Genomic DNA, 22,406 nt, shown 5'->3' on the forward strand with positions numbered 1-22,406 from the left:
CCAATACCCTTTATTGTGCAAAAAAAAGGATAAGGCCATCCCTGCGGCTTACAGTCAGGTAGTCTTCACCTTGGGACCTACAACCTCAGTCTGGGTAAAGTAACAGGCTTAAAACCCCTGCTGACTGCTTCCCTGTGGGTGAGCCAATGCTCACTCAATAAGGCAGCTCATACTTTAGGAAGCCCAAGGGGAGATCTATTGATAGCCCTCTGAGCCCTTTGTGGTCATCATAACATCCTGCTCCCTTTAGATCCGTGTCTCTCCCAGCACCCATGCTGCAAGAAGGTCCTTTCCATCGCTTGGCACTCAGGCGGATGAGGTCAGTTGAAGGTGTGGCTAGGTCAGGTGATGTAAACAAAACAGGGGACCTTCTCTTTAGGAGAGCGCAATACACGGTTACTGAAGCAGGTTCCTCCTCAGGTTCTGCTTAAGCATGGAGACCCACTTCTTCAGCCTCCATCTCCAAGTCTGTACCTTCACTATCCAAAGTGGCAAACATGGTAAGATCTTCAAGCTGAGGGCTGACACTGGCAGCAGTTATCTCCATGGTTGGAAGCAAAGGCAGCTCAGGCAAGGACTCCCTGGCCCTGAAGTGATCTAAGTACTTCTTTAGGGTTCACAATTGTATTTTTTACCTGACATCTGTCATGAGCATACTTTTTATTCTTTATCTTAAATGTAAATTTTGAAGGGATGAAGAAGGAAACAGGACAAGACAAACACAGCAAAATAAAAAAAATATAGAACTACATGAAGCAAAGGTTATGATCTAAAATTTTGAACTCAATATTGTGTTCAGAAGGCTGTACAGTGCCAACTCAAAAAATAAGGTGCTATTCCTTGAGCTTGTGTTGAGCCTCACTGGAACATATTGGCAGGACACGGAGAAGAAGGTCAGAGTGAGAGGAAGATAGAGAATTAAAATGACAAGCACGAGAAGTTTGGGGTCATGCTTACGGGCTCAAGGGAGGTGTTCTGCAAAACTGTCACACAATCTGTGTTTGGTCTCCCTAGTGTACAGGAGTTTACATCATGAACAGCAAATATAGCACACCAAATTGAAAGAAGTAGAAGTAGATCACTATTTCACTCGGAAAGAGTGTTGGTGGAGCCTTGGACGGTGAGAAGGGAGGAAGTGAAAGATCAGCTGTTACATTTCCTGCACTTGCATGGAAAGTGCCACAGCAAAGGAAGAGGCAGACTGAAGAATGGATTAGGGAGGGCACGATCTCTTTGGAATATTGAAATGAGATGGTTGGGAAGACGCATCTGGTGGTGGCACCACATTAGAGCTTGTGAAAATAGCAGTGAATGATCCATCCAATTGGAGACTTGTAGGATGGGGACATGGGGAACTCTATCATGGTGCTGAGAAGGAGAATGAGGGGAAGATTAGTTGAGTGGTGGCATCATGCTGGAGTCGGCAGACATGGCAGAGGATAATCCTTTGAATGTGGAGGCTGGTAGGATGAAAAGTGAGAACAAAGGGGGATCCTATCCTGGTTCTGGGAGGGATGGGGGGGGGGTGGTTGAGGGGGGAGGTAAGAGCAGTGGCCCGGGTGATGTGTTGGACATGGTTGAGAGCCCTATCAACCACTGTGGGTGGGTGGAAAACAATGATTAAGGAAGAAGGAAGACATATCAGCAGTGCCATTTTTGAAAAATGGCATCATTGGAACAGATGTGGCAGGGGCAAAAGAACTGAGGGAATGGGATGGGGTCTTTACAGGATGTGGGGTGTGAAGAGCTGTAGTCAAGGTAGCTTTGGGAGTCGGTGGGCTTGTAATGGATACTGGTGGACTAGAAATGGAGTCAGAGAAGTCAAAGAAGGGAAGAGAAGTGTCAGAAATGGACCACATGAAGATGACAGAGGGATGAAAAGTGGAAGTAAAATTGCTAAATTTTTCTAAGTCCCAATGAGAGCATGAAGTGGCACCAAAGTACCAAAATACGTTGATGTACCAATGAAAGAGTTGTGGGAGGGGGCTGGAGTAGGACTAGAACAGGGAATGTTCCACACACCCCATAAAAAGACTGGCATAACTGGGACCCATGCAACTAATCATAGCCATACCTTCCTAACGTCTGGTGTACTCAGTACTCCAGTTGAGGCTGAACCAGGGTTTTGTGTCAGCTGTGGTGATGCAAGGAAATAACTTCAGGTGAATGATGAGTCATTGGTAGCTGAGCCTTTATTGATGGTACTTTTCCCTTCTTCCTCACCCTGACATGTGCCTTTCTCTCCAACGCTTTCATTTTCTCTCCACTTTCCTAAAAGTAGCCATCTAATTTTCCCTGCTTTCTAATTGGCCAGATGTCAGCCAATGGGTCTGGTTTCCTCGCGCATGCTCTCGGTTTCTCATGCCCCGCCCCCCCCCGACTGTTGGGCGCGTGGAGTGCTAGGAGCTGCTGTTGGGCTGTGTAGTTACCCCCCCCCCCCCCGCTCCTTATCCCCGGCTACAAGAACCGCGATTTTACCAGGTGAAGGTCACATAGCTGCTTTCATGTTTTATCTGCGTCCTCAACACGGCTCCCTGCCCCAGCAGGCGTTTGTTTTTATTAAAAATGCTGTTCGGGCCTTCTCTGGTTTTTGGTGACTGAGGCCTGCGGCCCCCCCCCCCACCCCACTCGCCTTCAGAAAGATCCTGATAATAAAAATAAGGATCAGAGTAGGTTTTACAGAGCAGCAGCAGCAGCAGCAGCAGTGCCAGGGCTGAACGAACAGAGACGCTCTCTTAAGAGGGCATGACTGAGCCCTGCTAGTTGTCAGTTGTGAGCTGGTTATAAATAGCGTGAGTGCTTCCTTCTGGAGGCTGCTCAGTTTGTATAAGTGCAGAAAAATGCACAGATTTCTTATCTCATCAGAGCTTTGGCGTATTGGTGATAAATTCACCAATAGATTGTTGTATCTGATCTTTAAACATTTATAGAGCAGTTGTTAATTTGGCAGTTTGTGTTTCAGAACATGCCCCCCAAAAAAGGAGATAATGAACCCAAGTTACCACCCATTATTGGACGATTTGGTACCTCCTTGAAGATTGGCATTGTTGGATTACCAAACGTAGGGTAAGTTGTTTAACTTTGCATTCCAGCATATGTGTTGCATTAATGTAAAAACTATCTTTGTATTATACTACTAATACTTTTGAGATCAGCACCTGGCCTAGTGTGATGAGAACTGATAAACCTGAATTCCCTTGGTTAAGCAATGTCTGCACATTGGCTTGCATAATAATGGTTATCATTTTAATGTGCACAAGATAGAACAGGTCTTCTATTAAGGTTATAAAGCTTCCAGATGAATTTTGAAACATTTATTTTTCTCTAAATCAAACTGTTGAATGTTAAATGAATACATTACTGAATTGGATGACATATTTTATACATACAGCACAATTTAATATTGCTGATTTCAAATTGCTGCAGTACAATAGATTAATAGTATGCTTAAGACTTTATAGAATTATAATTAAACTAAAACTGCAAATTAAATGTTGTATTGTACGATGTTGCCATACATTGCAAATTGTTTACAATTTATTGAGTTTTGCATTATATTACTCCACAATTCATTGAAATTGAAGACAAAAGATGGAAATTTTGGTGCGTCTAGCTTTTACCACTGAATCACTCACATTGGTAGAACAAATATGGTACAATTAACAAAATTATGAGAGCTGGCAATCTGTGGGGCGGCATGGTGGCACAGTGATTAATACTGCTGCCTCACAGCACCAGGGACCCGCGTTCGATTCCTGCTTGGGTCACTGTCTGTGTGGAGTTTGCATATTCTCCCCGTGTCTGCGTAGGTTTCCTCCAGGTGCTCAGCTTTTACTCCCACCCTCCAAAGATGTGCGGGTTAGGTGGATTGGCCGTGCTAAATTTCCACTTGATGTCAGGGAAACTAGCTACAATAAATGCATAGGGTTATGGGGATATGGCCTAGCGGAACTGTGGTTGGTGCAGACACGTTGGGCTATATGATTCTGTGATGGCATTAATTATTATAATCCTACAACCCGATGAGTGAATCTTAACTTGTGTCATTGTCATAGAAATTTTGTTTTTGTTTTAATGTGAATTTTGAAATCAAAACAAAGGTTCTGAGGGAAACAGATAAAAGGGAAATTAGTTGAGGATGAGATGGTACGGGAAGAGCAAATGCAAGTATGTGGAGGGGTGTATTAGAATGGGAAAAGAACATGTAAAGAGTTATAGTGGGTAATTTAAAGTGGCAGAAGTAGTTATAGGAGTAGGAATGAATGGTCAGAAGGGGAACGGAAAATGGGAGGTGAAGAGGCAATGGAGAATGAGCAGACTAGGAATGAATGAGAAGGGAACTTGAATGTCATAATTTCTCTGCAGTACCCACTGTACCAAAGTAAGGTCTGCAGGAAAGAAGTTAAAAGACTGAAGCAGAACATGACAGGGAAGAACAAAAAAAGTTAAGAGCAGACTCAGAGCTTAAAAGAGATTATTTTCTGCTTGACTTGTGCAATGCCACAATAGATAAAATATTTGAGTAATGTGTATTATGGGTTTAAAATCTGTCAGGAGTTTGTCCCCCTGTTGCCTATTCCTAAATCAAAATTATTTTCAACTAAGGCATCAGAAAATATCTTCTTTGGAATTATACAACCATGTGAATCAATGCTTCTAAATGAAAAGAACATTTTTTGTTTGACTGGAAGCAAATGTAATAAATTGTTTTGTTGAAAATATGTTTTCATAGAGGATACCTATAAATAGTACTTTAACTTGTTAATTTGCTTTAGTTACTGTCCTGAGGTATTTCTTTGGAGGGGATTTACATTTTCCTTTTCTTATAAACCATTTATAACATGGTATGTCTTATTTTAGAACAATATCATCAATTCCACAACTTATCCCAATGCCCAAGAAACTAGTATTTTGCATTTCTGCTTCTCTCCTTAGTCACTTGATGAATATTATGCTGATTACTTGTTCACGTCCTCGGGTGGTTCCTTTTATGGCTTTTGTTGCCAGGGCCATGCACGTGTAGTTGTATGCTGATAGTAGACCTAGGTTAGCCATCTTTATAGGGATAATATGCAGCAGGGCACACAAAAGACCATCATCTTTATAGGGGACAATGTGCAGCAGAAGACATGAGACTGCCATCTTTATTGGGGGCAATGTGCAGCAGGGCTCACGAGGGTGGCATGGTGGCACAGTGGTTAGCACTGCTGCTTCACAATGCTAGGGACCCAAGTTCGATTGCTGGCTTGGGACACTGTCTCTGTGGAGTTTGCACAGTCTCCCCGGATGCTCCGGTTTCCTCCCACAGTCCAAAAGATGTACAAGTTAGGTGAACTGGTCATGCTAAATTCTCGCTCAGTGCAGCCAAACAGGCGCCGGAATGTGGCGACTAGGGGATTTTCACAGTCACTTCATTGCAGTATGAATGTAAGCCTACTTGTGAATAGTAAATAAACTTTTACGTTATTTGCAGTCATAAGGATTATTTTTGAAATTCTGAATTTTATCCTTATCCACTTGTTTACCTTCGGTGTTGTACTTTGTAGCTTTATTTGTGTTTTGCTAATTTCCAGTAATATATATATGAAAAATCAGCTTGCTACTCAAATGCCATGCTAATTTTTGGAAAATTTCATTAGGCAGCTGGTAAGGTGACATGGACTAATAAAAATACTTGCAGAAATGCTATTGTGAAATGCTACAGATTTGTTTTAATCAGAGGTGGAACCATGTAGAAGAAGCTCAAACACAATCAGGTTTTTGTTGGCACTGTTTCTCCTGGGAATGACATAACTGGATTTTGTGCAGTCAGGTATTGGCGACCAACTCACAAATCCATCTTGAGTTTGTAGGAGACAGTGTACTTTTACTTCATTTTAAACTGGTCTGGGTTATGATCTATTATAGTACTGAGCTAGCAACAATAAGAAGTCTCACAATGCCAGGTTAAAGTCCAACAGGTTTATTTGTAGCAAACACCACTAGCTTTCGGAACTGGCTGTTCCTTTGTCAGGTAGGTGGGAGTTCCACCCACCTGATGAAGGAACAGCCAGTTCCGAAAGCTAGTGGCGTTTGCTACAAATAAACCTGTTGGGCTTTAACCTGGTGTTGTGAGACTTCTTACTGTGTTTACCTCAGTCCAAAGCTGGCATCTCTACATCTCTGAACTAGCAACTCAGGGAATCCAGATTTGTCCTAACAAGTTGTGAAATTGAATTTGGTGAATCTGTCAACCTCAGAAAATGACAGTTGAAGGTCATTCACTAATGCGATTCCAGAAAAATAACCTGTTATCCTTACCTGTGCCTTGAAGCCCATACTATTTGATTGACTTTTAATGCCTCCATTGTAATGGAACAAACAATAAATATTACCTTGCCAATGGTGCCCATAGCGCAAGAATGTTTTTTTAAACAGGAAGGAAAATAAATGCATATCGGTCAACTTGAGAGAAAATATGCTGTAAAGTAGTAAATGTTCCAAGTTGGATTAAACTTGAGGCACATTGGGATAGAGTATTCTGCACAGAATATGCAGCCATCAAATTATTTAGTTTTAGTAGTTTGAGGTTCATTTTCATGAATAATTGAGAAATTCTTGTTGTTTTAGTGACTAAGCTTAAGTATGATGAGATGCAGGAAAGAACTAGCTCGCTATAGGTTATGGAGTGTAGTACTGCACCTGATGGTACAACTTTTGAGGTACTGATTTTTGTAGTCCCTTGTTTGATTTATGACCTGTGCACTGAGTTGATCTCTGCTAGGATGACAATAGGGATATAACAGTTGGCCTCAATGACCTTGGACCAGGGTGGTACCCACTCCTGATGAGGAATATGTACATTCCTGTAAGGATGTCACTGGACTGTAAAGTGGTGGACCAAAGGATTTCAAAATAGCATTTAAGAGACCAGTTCAGTGTAACTGTGGTCTTAAATGAAAAGTTCAAACCACCCTTGAAATTGGGATTGCTCGTGCCTGTTGGTATATTTCATGTTTCCGTTCATAATGTTAAAGAATTTAGTATTTGCAGTTATTTTATGCTGGAATTTGCTAAATTATATAAATTGGGAGAAATATCACTTAGGGTATTTGTCTCGCTGAAGAAGTAAAAGCCATGTTTTTAAATGTGGGGATAAAAGGCTGTACTTTACAGTTTCAAATGGTTAAGAACGTAAGAACTAGGAGCAGGAGTAAGCTGTCTGGCCCCTTGAACCTGCTCTGCCATTCAATAAGATCATGGCTGATCTTTTCATGGACTCAGCTCCACTTACCAGCCTGCTCACCATAACCCTTAATTCCTTTACAGTTCAAAAATTTGTCTATCCTTGCCTTAAAAACATTCAGTGAGGTAGCCTCTACTCCTTTACTGGACAGGGAATTCCACAGATTCACAACCCTCTGGATGACAAAGTTCCTCCTCAACTCAGTCCTAAATCTGCTCCCCCTTATTTTGAGGCTGTGCCACCTAGTTCTAGTTCCACCTGCTAAGAAAAATACTGTGCTCTAAATAAACTTCGATCAGTTGAGTCCGATAGTTAATAGATAAAATCTTAGGTTCAATGAGCAGGTTTTGTGGTTCCAACCATTATTGTTTCTAATGGCTGCAATGAGTTAAATGTGACATTAGAAACTTGTTTTTATCAGAATCAATAGCCAAAAAAAATCTGTTAATTCCACGTGCTTTTATGATCTGCCAAGGAGAAGTTGATAAAGCCAAAGGTAGGTTTAAGATTTAGGTAGTATCAAGATTAACATAATGTTGTTTTAAATCTATTTTTGGAATGTAGATACTGGATTTTTGCCTAACCTATATATAAGATTGAAATTCATTAATAACTGTGGCCACTTTTTTAAGCATCAGAGAGAAGATAAAGCAAATGATTTTTACAGCATTAATGTTCCTTAGATTGCCTGAGCTATGTTTGCTTCTTAAGGTATGCCAATCCTTCACTCTATGATTTTTCATCTTTGTGTCAAGTAGTTTTTATTTTAGGCAATTAGAAAATGTTCTTTAGATACAAAAAAGGTTTGTATCCCCTTTGTTGGACCATACTTTTAAAATGATTTTTCAAGCCACTACCCCCGCCACTGAATTCAAAACTTGCAAACACTTTTCAGGACATGTACATGAAGAATGACACTTCCATCACACCATTAGTTGATACGCTGGCATTTGATGATTTGAACATTCGTAAAGAAGCAAGGAATCACATCTTAAACTTGGGGAGTATACCAACTAACAAATAGCAAGTGGAAATTAAAAGCATTGATCGTTAAAGTACAAAACGATGTTGAAACAAAAGGGGAAGAACAGCAGTAGCGATCAGTTTTAAAAGGCAATCAATTAAATGGCCCATAACGCTACTGACTGTCAAATTCCTGGTCAGTTGCTTACATTTTTAATTTTTTTATTGAAACTTATATCTGTCTGACAGCACTGTCCTGACAATTTACTGACCATACGTAAGAATATAAGAAATAGGAGCAGGAGTAGGCCATCTAGCCCTTCGCGCCTGCCCTGCCATTCAATAAGATCATGGCTGATCTGTCGTGGCTCAGTTCCACATTCCCGCCCTCTCCCCATAACCCTTAATCCCCTCGCTTATCAAAAACCCATCAACCCGCGTCTTAAAAATATTTAGCGAGGCAGCCTCCACCACTTCAACGGGCAGAGAATTCCAGAGATTCACCACCCTTTGAGTGAAGAAGTTCCTCCTCAACTCCGTTCTAAACCGCCCCCCTTTTATCTTGAGGCTGTGCCCCTTAGTCCTACTGTCCTTTCTGAGCAGGAAGAGTCTCTCCACCTCTATCCTATCCATCCCATTCATCATCTTACATGTCTCAATGAGATCTCCCCTCATTCTTCTAAACTCTAACGAGTACAAGCCTAGTTTATTCAGCCTCTCCTCATAGCTCAACCAAACGGGTGCAATCGATCATTGAACAGATTTGGAAAGAGGTTAGAGGATGGTTCTTGGATATTAAATATGTTTTGTAATGTTACGGACAGCAGAGGAATGGTTTGAACAGCATTGATTTCCTCTTATCACTTGTTCAGAAGAAGGTGCCTTGAATTAGTTTTTAAAGGAACAGACAGTAGCGTGTTTTCCCAGTCCCTTGGTTGTTATGATCCAATTTAAGTAAAATCCATGGGATACTCGAGTTAGGAGCAACTCCAAAGAGCAGTTTATTTTACACATTCAAAATTCGGAAAAAGGAGTTTTTGTTGAATTCACTCATGGGACATGAGTGTCGCTGGCTGGCCAACATTTATTGATGTGGAGATGCTGGCATTGGACTGGGTTAAACACAGTAAGAAGTCTGACACCAGATGTCCTGAAGCATCGTACACAGGGGAGACCATGCAGACGCTACAGCAACGGATGAATGAACATTGCTGGACAATCACCAGGCAAATCTGTTCCCTTCCTGTCGGTGAACACTTCAGCGGTCACAGGCATTCGGCCTCTGATCTTCGGGTAAGCGTTCTCCAAGGCAGCCTTCATGACACACAACAGCGCAGAGTTGCTGAGCAGAGACCGATAACCAAGTTCTGCACACATGAGAACGATCTCAACCGGGATCTTGGGTTCATGTCGCACTATCTGTAATCCCCATTACTTGCCTGGGTTTGCAAAACCTCACTTATTGTACTGTCTGGAGACAATACACATGTCTTTCATCTATGCATAATGATCTTTCCACTCACGTTGTCGGCATCTTTAAGACTTGAATAGCAGGTTGGTTGTAAAGACTCACATTCTAATCAGTAATCTGTAAACTGTCTGTGCTGTTATATTCTCTGTCTGAGGCCATTACTCTCCATTCATCTGACAAAGGGGCAAACCCTGAAAACTTGTGAGTTTACTATCAAATAAATTGGTTGGACTTAAACCTGGCGTTGTCAGACTTCTTACAGCATTTATTGCCCATTCCTAGTTGCCATTGGAGGGCAGTTGAGAGGCAACTACATTGCTGTGGCTTTGGAGTCACGTGTGGGCCAGACCAGGTAAGGACACAGATTTCCTTCCCTAAAGGACATTAGTGAACTAGATGGGTTTTTCTGACAATCTACAATGGTTTCATGGTCATCAGTAAATTCTTAATTCCAGCTGTTTTTTTATTGAATTCAGATTCCATTATCTGCCGTGCTGGGATTTGAACCTGAGTCCCCTGAACATTAAAATGTTTGCCTCTTCCCACTCTGCACATTCACACATTAAAAGGCGGATAGATGAAAGGAGTTTATAGTATAAAGGCTACAAAAAAATTAGAATTAGTTCATATGAGTGCCAGAGTCCAGAGGATGTTTCTGTCATCGCGGGGTTCTACTCTGATGTTTTTCTGGCTGGTTAAATGACACGGAAATCCTTGAAATGAATGATGTTGTTGTGTTTAGACCAGTCGGCAGGTGTTGATAAGAAATTTTAAGAATCAAGCAGGCTTTGAGGAGTTGAAACTGCTTACCCAGCCTGACGATTAGGTCACGTGTCCTTCCTTCTCCATAATGACTTGAGAGGGATGCTTTTGAAAGCAACGTTTGTAACTGGCTTTGATTTTAGGACTGATAATGTAGCAGTCCTTAATTGTTGAAAGGTTGTCATCTATGTTGAGGGGCTAGCATTTGGGAAGCTGTTTATTTCAGCACATCCACTGACCCTGTTGGCAAGATTCATTTATTGAATGAAAATGACATTCCTGTAGTTCCCTTAAAAATTAGTCTGGACAGTCCTAGGTGTGGCTTGAGCCTGTTAGTTGCTATCTTGGCACAATGAGGTGTGACATTCCAGGAAGTTAAAAGAACAATTATTTTGTCCTTGTAGCTCCTGGCAGAGAGCCAACCCCAACCAAGATCAGGTGATTTATAGTAGTCATCTTAGTTTTCTTCGTTCAGCAGAAAAGACCAGTTTTAGTAATAAGGCTATAGTTTTTAAATATAAGCAGATTTCTTTCCATGATGTTGAAACCCACCAGTAAAGTTACTGTAACATTTGAGGTACTAAGATTTTTGTGTGCACTAATTCAGTAAAAATAGTAAATTCTTGGTCATCTCTATTTGTACTATATGAAAGTTTACGCCAATGAAGAGGTGATTCGAACCATCAGTTCTTTCCTAGAGCAATCCAAGGTTGAATTTCCACTGTTCTGTGCTCTCCCCATAGTCTTGTATTTTCCTCTACTTCAAGGGAAAATTGGATAAATAATTGGAAGGTCTAGTGATCTGTGCTTCAATCACTCCCTATGGTGCAAAACATTAAACATGGCTTTATGGTAGCACTTTTGCCCGAGTCAAATTCCACTCCATAGGCCTGACCACAAAATTTAGGCCAACATTTCAGTGCACCACTGATGGAGTTCTGCATTGTTGGCTGCCTTTCAAGTTGAACATGAGAGATAAGACCTACCTACCCTCATGAATGTAGAAGCTTCCGTGGCACAATTTTGAAGAGTTGGGGAGATTTCCTTGGTGTTTTTGTTAACTTTTATCCTTCAGATAACATTGCTAAAATAACTGATGAGGATTATCACATTGCTATTTATGCTGTCTTGTTGTATACAGATTGACTGCCACATTTCCCACATTACAGTAGGGTCTGCGCTTCAAAATGACTTGCCCATTGTGATGGTTGCAAAGGGCACAAAATAATTGTAATTCAACAACCCACTGTTCTCTTAATCTGTCTCCTCATTCAATTTTAAATCAACCAACCCTCATTCTTGACTTCTGAATAACAGAAATTATTCTTTCCTTATTGATATGAATACCTTCACAATTTCACAAGAACGTCTGCTACATGTACTATTCACCTCCTTATTCCAATGGAAATAACCCTAGTGCTTCAAGTCTGTTATCGTAATAGTTTTGCAGCTGTGGCATCATAGTACTGAATCTATATCATTTTGTGTAACATCATCAATACTCAATACTCTTGTACTCTACCCCTTTTAATAAACATAGTTAAATTGATTTTTTAGCTAATTGTTTCAGAAGATTGTGTATTTCAGTCTTAATTTCTTCATTTCTTCATTGGAAGCATACTTCCATTAAATCAACAGTCTGGAGGTTACCAGAAACTGAACTGAACCAGCCATTTTAATACTGTGGTTACAAGAGCAGGTCAGAGGCTATGATTTTTGCTGTGAGTAACTTATCTCCTGACTCCCCAAAGCTTGGTCACTACAAGGCACAAGTCAGGAGTGTGATGGAATACTCTCCACTTGCCTGCACAAGTGCAGCTCCAACAATATTGAAGAAGCTCATGTCATCCAAGACAAAGCAGTCTGCTTGATTGGCATCCCATCCACGAACATTCAGCTTTTCCACCATCCATGCACAGTAACAGCAGTGCACTAGATGCACTGCCAGGAACTCACCAAGACTCCTTCAGCAGCACCTTGCAAACCCATAACCCCAACCATCTAGAAGGGCAAGGGCAGCAGACAGATGGAAGTGCTATCTGGAAATACTCCACCAAGGAGTATTTGGAAATATATCACTGTTCCTTCACTGTCATTGAATCAAGGTCCTGGTATTCCCTCCCTAATAGCATTGTGGGTGTACCTACACCACAAAAAAGCAGCTCACCACTACGTTCTGAAGGGAGATGAGGATGGACAATAAATGCTGGCCTAGCCAGCAATACCCAGATTGCAAGAATTAATTTTAAAATTGCTTGTTTTGCCCCTTTATTTTGTGTGTTCAATCTTTTTTAAAGCCTGGGATGTATACCGAGTAGTATTAGGTTGGCAGTGGGTTTGCAATAAATTAACAAAGAGAATGATGGCGTTGGTGAGGCCTACAGTGTTTAGGGGGAGGCTGTGGTGCAATGGTATTATCACTGGATTAATAATCCAGAGACCTGGGGTTATGCTCTGGCGTATTCCACCACAGCAGATGGCAAACTTCAATTTAATAAAAAGCTGGAATTAAGTCTACCGTTGACCATGAAACCATTGTTGATTGTCACAAAAACCGAACTGGTTCACTAATGTCCTTTAGGGATGGAAATCTGCTGTCATTAGTGATTCCAGATCCACAACAATGTGCTTGACTCTTAATTGCCTTTAGAAGTGGCCTAGTAAGCTACTCGGTATCAAACTGCTAAAATCTATAAAAGGAATGAAATTGGATGAATGACCTGGCATTTGATCTAGCAGACGAATAGTGGTGGATAATTAAACACTTACTGGGGCAGCGCAATGACTCAGTGGTTAGCACTGCTGCCTCATGGTGCCAGGGACCTGGGTTTGATTTTGGCTTGGGTCAGTATCTGTGTGGAGTTTGCACGTTCTCCCTGTGTCTGAATGGGTTTTCTCCAGGTGCTTCAGTTTCCTCCCAGAGTCCAAAGATGTACGGATTAGGTGGATTGGCCGTGCTTAAATTGCCCCTCAGTGTTAGGGACACTAGTTAGGGTAAATGCATGATGTTATGGGGATAGGACCTGGGTGTGATTGTGGTCAGTGCAGACTCAATGGGCTGAATGATCTCTTTCTGCTCTGCAGGATTGTATGAACTAGTTTTATGAACTACTAGAGGAGGAAGCTCCATGAATATCCCCATCCTTAATGATGAGGGAACCCAGCACATCAGTGCAAACAATAAGATGAATCATTTTCAACAATCTTTAGGCAGAAGTACCAAGTGGATGATCCATCTTGGCCTATTCTAGAGGCCCCGAGTTTCACAGATGCCAGTCTCCAGCCTGTTTGATTCACTCCACATGATATCAAGAAATGACTGAAGACATTGGATACAGCAAAGACAGTGGGCCCTGACAATATACTGGTAATAGTATTGAAGTCTTGTGCTCCAGAACTTGCCACAGTCCAAGTACATTTACAACACTGTTAATCACCTGGCAGTGTGGAAAATTGCCCAGGTTACTCCTGCGTATGCAGCAGGACAAATCCAACCTGGCCAATTACTGTCTCATCAGCCTATTTTCGATCATCAGTAAAGTGGTGGAAAAGATCATCAAACAGCATTGTCAAGTAGCACTTGCTTAACAATAACCTGCTCATTGATCTTGGTTTCTGACAGGACCACTCATCTCCTGACCTCATTACAGCCTTGGTTCAAATATAGACAAAAGAGCTGAGGTGGAATGATGGTCCATGACATCAAGGCAGCATTTGGCTAAGTATGGCATTAAGGAGCCCTGGCAAAACTTAAGTTAATGAGAATCTGGAGGGGAGAAGAGACTCTTTACTGGTTGGAGACATCACTGCAGGAGTTTCTCCAAGTTAGAATCTTCAACTTGACCATTTTCAGCTGCTTTATCAATAATCTTACTTCCCAGCATAAGATCAGAAGTGACAGTATTCATAGGTGATTGCACAAGGTTCAGCGCCATTCACGATGAGTTAGTCCATGTCCAGATGCTGCAATACTTGGACAATATCTAGGCTTGGGCTGATGAATGATAAGTAACATTTGCACCACAAGTGCAAGGTGCTGATGATCTCTAACAAGAGAAACTAACCATCATCACTTGATATTTAATGGCATACTATTACTGAATCCCCTACTTTCAACATTCTGGGGGCTACCATTGAAAAGAAATTAAAGTGGATCCATCAGGTAAATACTGTGGCTACAAGCACAGGTCAGACACATGGAATCCTGCAACAAGTACTTCACCTCCTGACTTCCCTAAGCCTGTCCACCATCTACAAGGCGCAATACAGGAGTGTGATGGAATATTCTCCATTTGCCTGGGTGAGTGGAGCTCCAACAACACACTTGCTACCATCTAGGACAAAACAGCCTGCTTGATTGGCACTCCCTCCACCACTGTTGCACAGTGGCACTGTAGGAACTCAACAAGCCTACTTAGATAGAACCTTCCAAATCCATGACAGTTACCGTCTGGGAGGACAAGGGCACAGGTATGTGAGAACTGCCACCTAGAAGTTCCCCTCAATACTCACTGTCTTGACTTGGAAATATATTGTCGTTCCATCATTGTCACTGGGCCAAAATCCTGGAACCGCCTCCCTAACATTGCTGTAAGTGTACCTACATCATATAGACGGTAGCACTTTGAGAAGGCAGCTTGCCACAGCCTTCTCGAGGGCAATTAAGGGATGGGCAATAAATGCTGGCTTAGTTGGCAACATCCACAAGGCAAGAGTTAAGTTTAAAAACAATAGCATCATCGGAAAATAAGAACATAACATAAGAAATAGGAGCAGGAGTAGGCCATCTAGCCCTTCGAGCCTGCCCCGCCATTCAATAAGATCATGGCTGATTTGTCGTGGCTCAGTTCCACATTCCCGTCCTCTCCCCATAACCCTTAATCCCCTCTCTTATCAAAAACCCATCAACCCGCGTCTTAAAAATATTTAGCGAGGTAGCCTCCACCACTTCAACGGGCAGAGAATTCCAGAGATTCACCACCCTTTGAGTGAAGAAGTTCCTCCTCAACTCCGTTCTAAACCACCCCCCCCCCCCCTTTATCTTGAGGCTGTGCCCCCTAATCCTACTATCCGTTCTGAGCGGGAAGAGTCTCTCCACCTCTATCCTATCCATCCCATTCATCATCTTATACGTCTCAATGAGATCTCCCCTCATTCTTCTAAACTCTAACGAGTACAAGCCTAGTTTATTCAGCCTCTCCTCATAGCTCAACCCCCTCAACTCCGGTATCAGCCTAGTAAACCTCCTCTGCACTCCCTCCAAGGCCAAAATATCAAAGGTTTTTAAAAATCTTTATTTTCAGCATCAGTGGTAATCTGATTCAGCAGTTTATCAATGCTGTCCAAACAGCAACATCCACATTCCAAAAATATATTTTGTAAAAATAGCAGCATCATAAAATTACGATTGTATTTTGAAGTCTTTTTGCTTTCAGCACCAATTCAGCAGTCTGTGTGAGTCTGCTGTTTAGATCCATTGATGGAGGGGTTTTAATAGGTCTACAAACCAAAAGCAACAGTTGAAGTTGGAAACTGCCAAAATAGTAGATGCAAAATGATGCTGGCCACAACTGGCTTGGAAATCCAAAGGAGACTAATAGGGGACTGACCACATTTAGCATAGAGTCCATACATGAGAGTGGGAGCAAAGTTTGGTTGAAATGCACTCTGACAAGTCAAAGAACAAACCTTCCTGCTGCCAATGCAAACTCACTTAGGTGTGGAACTTATCACCTCTGGTTCCCAAAATCAACTTGATAGCCTCAGCCAATTTTCATCATGCTTTCATCGGTTGTTGTGTCTTCAGTGCCTGGGCTTTGAGCTCTGAAGTTCACTTCCTAAACTTTTCAAAGAACAACGAAAATTACAGCACAGGAACAGGCACTTCGGCCCTCCAAGCTTGCACCGACCGCGCTACCTGGCTTAACTAAAACCCCCTACCCTCCTGGGGACCATATCCCTCTTTTCCCATCTCACTCATGTATTTGTCACTACTGTATCCGCTTCCACTATCTCCCCCAGCAATGGGTTCCAGGCACCCACCACTCTCTGTAAAAAAAAAAACTGCCTCGTACAACTCTTGCCCTTTGCACCTTAAACCTATGCCCCCTAGTAATTGACTCTTCCACCCTGGGAAAAAGCTTCTGACTATCCACTCTGTCCATGCCTCTCACAATCTTGTAGATCTCTATCAGGTGTCCCCTCAACCTCTGTTGCTCCAGTCAGAACAAACTAAGTTTCTCCAACCTTTCCTCATAGCTAATGCCCTCCAGAGCAGGCAACGTCCAAGTAAATCTTTTTTGTGCCCTCTCCAAAGCCTCCACATCCTTCTGGTAGTGTGGAGACCGGAATTGAACACTATATCCCAAGAGCGACCTCACTAAGGTTCTATAAAGCATTGACATAACTTGCCAATTTTTAAACTCAGTACCCCAGCCGATGAAGGTAAGCATGCTGTGTGCCTTCTTGACTACCTTCTCCACCTGCATTGCCACTTTCAGTGATCCGTGTACCTGTACACCCAGATCCCTTTGACGATTGATACTGTAAGGGTTCTGCCATTTACTGTATATTTCCTATCTGTATTAGATCTTCCAAAATGAATTACCTCACAGATCAAACTCCACCTGCCATCTCTTCACCATTTCTCTTTCCCCTTTGGTTCAAGGTTTTAGTCAATCGCTTTATGTGGCTGACTGCTAGATTTTGCCTTATAGTGTTCCTGTGAAGCACCTTGATATTTTACTGCATATAAATAATGTTATTGCTACTAGAGATTTGCAAGCTTTCCTGGACTTTTGTAGAATCCCTATGATACAAAAGGAGGCCATTTGGCCCACTGAGTCTGCACTAACAACAATCCCACCCAAACCATATTCCTGTAACCCCACATATTTACGCTGCTAATCCCCTGACATTAAGGGTCAATTTATCAACCTAACCCGTACATTTTTGGACTGTGGAAGGAAACTGGAGCACTTGGAGAAAACTCATGCAGACAGAGGGAGAATCGGCAAACTGCACACAGACCCAAGGCAGTGATCAAATCCAGGTCCCTGGCGCTGTGAGGCAGCTGTGCTAACCACTGTCCCAATGTGCCAACTTCTATTTCTTGGGTTGGGAGGAGGCAGGGAATAAGGACATTTCCATGAGAAACATTTGTATAATGGACAGAATGGAATGAAATGCAGGAATTTTGGAGATTTTTCATATGGTGTACATAGATTTGATCCATATTTTTCTTTGTGTAGCTATATAGTTTTGGAGTATTGTAATTGTTTATATGCTTGTTATGTTAACTAAGTTAGCTTTGGATATCCATCAGTCATTTGTAAAAATTCTAAATAAAATGGCAATAGGTAATATTTTCACAATAGAGTTTATTACCTTTTTTAAATACTGCAGTCGAAATGTACATTTTTAATTTATCAGTTGAAGTTTTAAAATTACTTTTCTGAAAAATGGTGGTACTGTCACCTCAACCTTTCCTGCTTAAGAGCCAATAAATGGTGGGGGTGGGGTGCAGGGTAAGTGTCAACTTTTCTAGTCTTTTCACAACTGTAATCTCTCACTGTGGTAATATCTAGTGAATACATGCTCTTTTATCTATTGCTTTTATGCTCCTTTTAATGGAGAGCACAATACTGCAACTGCATAATATTCTGATGTTGCAACATTTCGTTCGGTCTTTGAGCCCTTTACATCAGGAGTAAATGCAGCCAACATTTCCAGTAAGTGTATTGTGTTTGTGCATTCATCTCACACTTAAAACTGATGTGCTGTGTATAGATATCAAAAATGAATGAGAATAACTACAGATGTCGTGGTTGTTATTCTGATGCAAATCATTAGCCTTATTTTCCAGGATGTGGTTGATAGGAACAATGTGGCATCTTGTAAGGGAAAACTCCATCATTGTTCATTACCATTTCACATCAGCAACGGGGAAGGCTTTTGCATTTTATGTGTCATTTCTTGACAACATCATTTCCAAAGTGCCACGGTCCTGACAGTGTTTTGACATTTACACACTTGGTTCTTCTGTTGTTGATGGGTCATATGGTACAATAGTTTACTGGTAAATGAATTGAGAGGTCAAAAGTTCATTTCATTTCCTAAACTGCCACAAAATTATGTGCATTGATGCATAGATTTCTGATAATCCAGTGCTCTGCTTTTATTTTCAATTGAAGTGTGTGCAGAATATTATTGGATTTTAGTTAGTGTTAAGATTTCCACCAAATGTGGATGAACCATGCAGAAAAAATGCATTTTTTATGCATGGTCCTTTTTTAATCAGAGTAAAATTGTTCATGATATGACAGGTGTGATAGCAGGCAATGCATTACAGACTAAGTGGTTGCCATTAAAGAAAAAAATGGTTGTTAGTCTCTACTGTCATCTCAATGTGGCAGAGTTTTTAATACTTTTGGTTAAATTATTCAATTCATAAGATATTTATGAATGGATTTCATTGCAATGTTCCTGTTATGGGCACATGTGGAATAATTTGAATTAATAATTGAAATGAGCAAAATATGATCTGTTGTGATGCAAAATAACTTCTGTGGGTATTGTAATTGCTATGATTGCAGTGGATGAAATTACTTATTAATTTTCCAAGTCTTAAGTGTTAATCTTTAGTTGTATCATGTACAGTAATGTTATAATTCAGGTCAGAAACTCTAAAGTGTTTTATGAAGTCTGCCTGGATCATAGTTTTGCAATTTGAATTTGGCTAGGGTAAACATGAGATATTTCACTTGAGGTATGATTCAGATGACTCAATAGGGAGTTTTTATCAAAGTTTGTTTAAGAATACAGTAAACATATAGAAGTAACTCTTACCAATTACAAACCAGAAAAACAACATTCATGATATTGTATAAACCTCAACTATATAAAATGTTCCAATCAAATAAACTTCCCTATAAACATACACCTGCCACAGGTTTAAAACTGAAAACAAGAATGCTCATGCGAGGTGGAACCTAGTCATTTGGTTGGAGAATGGAAACTTTGACTTCCTAGCCTTGTAACTTCCAGCAGCCCTTGAGTTAGAGAGAATGCCGCTGCTGGCCTCTAGCTTTCAGCCAGCGAACCACTGCAAGAGACACAATTCTCACTCTAGGAAGGCAAGAAGACCTGCTTCCAGTTAGCCAGCAGAATTTACAATACCGGGGAGGGAGAGAGAAACGTTGCTTTTAAGTCTTTTCAAACTAAAACAGCAGCCAGCAGCCCAAAACTGAAAATGAAAGAACTCCTGTCACCTGACCTGTCAATCATTCTTCCCCTTAAGAATGAAAAAAGGTCATAAAATCCTGAACACTGCATGAAGCCCAGAGTAAAACTAAACCAAATCCCATTTAAATCGTTTTTGCAGTAATAAAAAGACTTCTAAGCAGACAGTTCAGCGGCAATGAAAAAACCAAAGTAGCTTATAACTGCAGAGAACATGATTTAAAAAAAATTCTTAAAGGCAAAATAGCATCACAGTAGTAAATGATTGTGGAATGGAAGCATGGCTTTAGATTTAATTTTTTCATATTTAAATTCAGGTACAAGTTTTCATATCTCTTTTGCCATCATCAGAAGTTGAATTGGTGGAAACAGTCTTTGTAATCAAAAACATAGGCTTGCAAAATTGCTGCCTTCTCAACCCTTAACTGCAGTTTATAGTTTGAAGCACTTCACTGGTGCTTGGGTTCTTTAGTCACTTGTTGACAACTGTATATGCCATTGTAACACGTTTGAAATATCATGGTGTCCCTGGAAAAGAGGCAAATCTGTGAGTATGCACAGCTGCATTTGAAAGCAGTCTGGACCAAAGATAAAAATGTTGATTTTAAAACCCTTTGCATTGGTCTTCAGTAAGATAGTATTGAAATTGAGGGGTAGGTCCATTTATTCAACCTTTTTGGTTGAAGAATTCCTTTTCAAATGGACTTGATCATAGATTTTCTCCTTGAGAGTGCTGCTTATGAAATATTGTTATAATCCAGGTTAGAAACTCCAAAGTATCTTATGAAGTCAGCCTTAACCATAAATTTTGCACTTTGAATTTGGCTAGAGTAAGCATGAAATGTTTCACTTCAGGTATGATTCAGATGACCCATTAGGAAGATTTTATCAAACAAAGTTTATTTAAGAATACAGTTAACACATAGAAAATTAGCAATAACTTTATCAATTACAAACAACGAAAAAAAACAACCATGATATTGTATAAACCTTAACAACTAAATACACTGTTCCAACACAGCAAACCTCCTTATAAACATACACCTGCCACAGATTTAATACAGACAAATAAGAACGTTCAAGTGGCTTTGCAGCTCGGCAACACTTGCTGTGAATTACACTTTTGTATAGAGGATTGAGACTCTGGCTTTTCCATTCCGGAAATCCAAGCACCTTGAGGTAGCAATAGTGCCACTGTTGACCTCTAGCTTTTTGCCAGCAAACCACTTGCAGCAAAGTTTTTCACTCCAGAAAGACTAGAAAAACTGCTTCCAATATAGCAAAATTTCCCATAACGCACGAGAGAGATTCCAAATTCTGCCATTCAGACTGGATTCCGCACAACTTTGTACTAAAACTGAAAGAATCCTTGGTTTCCTCTGTAACTTTTGACTTGTCAATCAATCTTCTCACAACACTTAAAAAGGTCATAAATCCCCAGAAAGTTCATTGGACCCAGAGTAAATATAAACAAACTCTTCATTTAAACCACGTAAGCAGCAAAAAAAATAATCTAAGCAGGCTTGCTTACAAACTGCAGAGAACATGATTTAAAAAAATTCTTAAAGGCACAGCATAGTCACGGCATTTTAATAATGCTTTGAAGAAAATAAATCGTTACTTACATTCACCAGAGATCTGCAGAATCTAGTTGGAGAACCACTACAACATTTCCTACATTTGCTATCAATGGTTTTTAATTGACTCTGCGCACAAATAAAATAAGGAAAATACTATGTGATTGTAACCTTGCTCCCTTGATTAAGAACATAAGAACATAGGAGCAGGAGTAGGCCATCTAGCCCTTCAAGCCTGCCCCGCCATTCAATAAGATCATGGCTGATCTGTCATGGCTCAGTTCCACATTCCCGCCCTCTCCCCATAACCCTTAATCCCCTCTCTTATCAAAAACCCATCAACCCGCATCTTAAAAATATTTAGCGTGGTATCCTCCACCACTTCAACGGGCAGAGAATTCCAGAGATTCACCACCCTTTGAGTGAAGAAGTTCCTCCTCAACTCCGTTCTAAACCGCCCCCCCCTTTATCTTGAGGCTGTGCCCCCTAGTCCTACTATCCTTTCTGAGCGGAAAGAGTCTCTATCCTGTCCATCCCATTCATCATCTTATACGTCTCAATGAGATCTCCCCTCATTCTTCTAAACTCTAATGAGTACAAGCCTAATTTATTCAGCCTCTCCTCATAGCTCAACCCCCTCAACTCCGGCATCAGACTCCAGCACTCCCATGGCATGTTTGCAGTTACCATTTTATTTATATCAAAGTTATTAGTTTTGCCTTCGATAACTCTAGGGAAGGCATATTACTCATGTTATTCTTGTGAAGACTAGGAGAAAGCAGTCATTGAGAATGTTTAACGTCGATGCCGCTTCATTGTTTGATCTATTTAATCTGAGTTTGCTAGTTTTGTCTAAATATTTATCTTGAATGCATTTTGTAACTTCAATCAACTAATTTGACCTTTTCTCTGAAATTAAACTTTTTCAAGTTTGTACACCTAACTCCAGGTTTTTGGCACTTGTGCATCCTCGGTCATGTTAACCTTTGTTCTGAGTGTGCTGTCTCCCAAGGGTGCCATGACTTTTTTTTAAACTTGTGTTTAATTAATTTACAAGTACCACGTCAAGAAGAGCACTGATTCTCACTTCACTGTTAATGCTAATGGGAACAAGGGAAGGGATTTGAGAGAATCATTGAGGACTGGGGAGCTACTAGAAGTTTGGAAA

The 22,406-nt window shown here is 40.8% G+C and overlaps 1 protein-coding gene across 1 annotated transcript in view; it reads left to right on the top strand.

The window, feature by feature from the left end:
* Nucleotides 1–2,405: 2,405 nt before the first annotated feature.
* Nucleotides 2,406–22,406, top strand: part of ola1 (Obg-like ATPase 1) — a 184,144-nt gene continuing 164,143 nt past the window's right edge. Inside the window, exons 1-2 of the mRNA XM_080198972.1 lie at nt 2,406–2,481; nt 2,963–3,066. Coding sequence (XP_080055098.1) covers nt 2,966–3,066 — 101 coding nt within the window. The 5' untranslated portion in view covers nt 2,406–2,481; nt 2,963–2,965. The remainder of the gene's footprint in view (nt 2,482–2,962; nt 3,067–22,406) is intronic.

The sequence above is a fragment of the Carcharhinus amblyrhynchos genome, chromosome 11 (assembly GCF_965287045.1).
Source record: "Carcharhinus amblyrhynchos chromosome 11, sCarAmb.v2.hapA, whole genome shotgun sequence".
NCBI classification, from domain to species: Eukaryota; Metazoa; Chordata; class Chondrichthyes; order Carcharhiniformes; family Carcharhinidae; genus Carcharhinus; species Carcharhinus amblyrhynchos.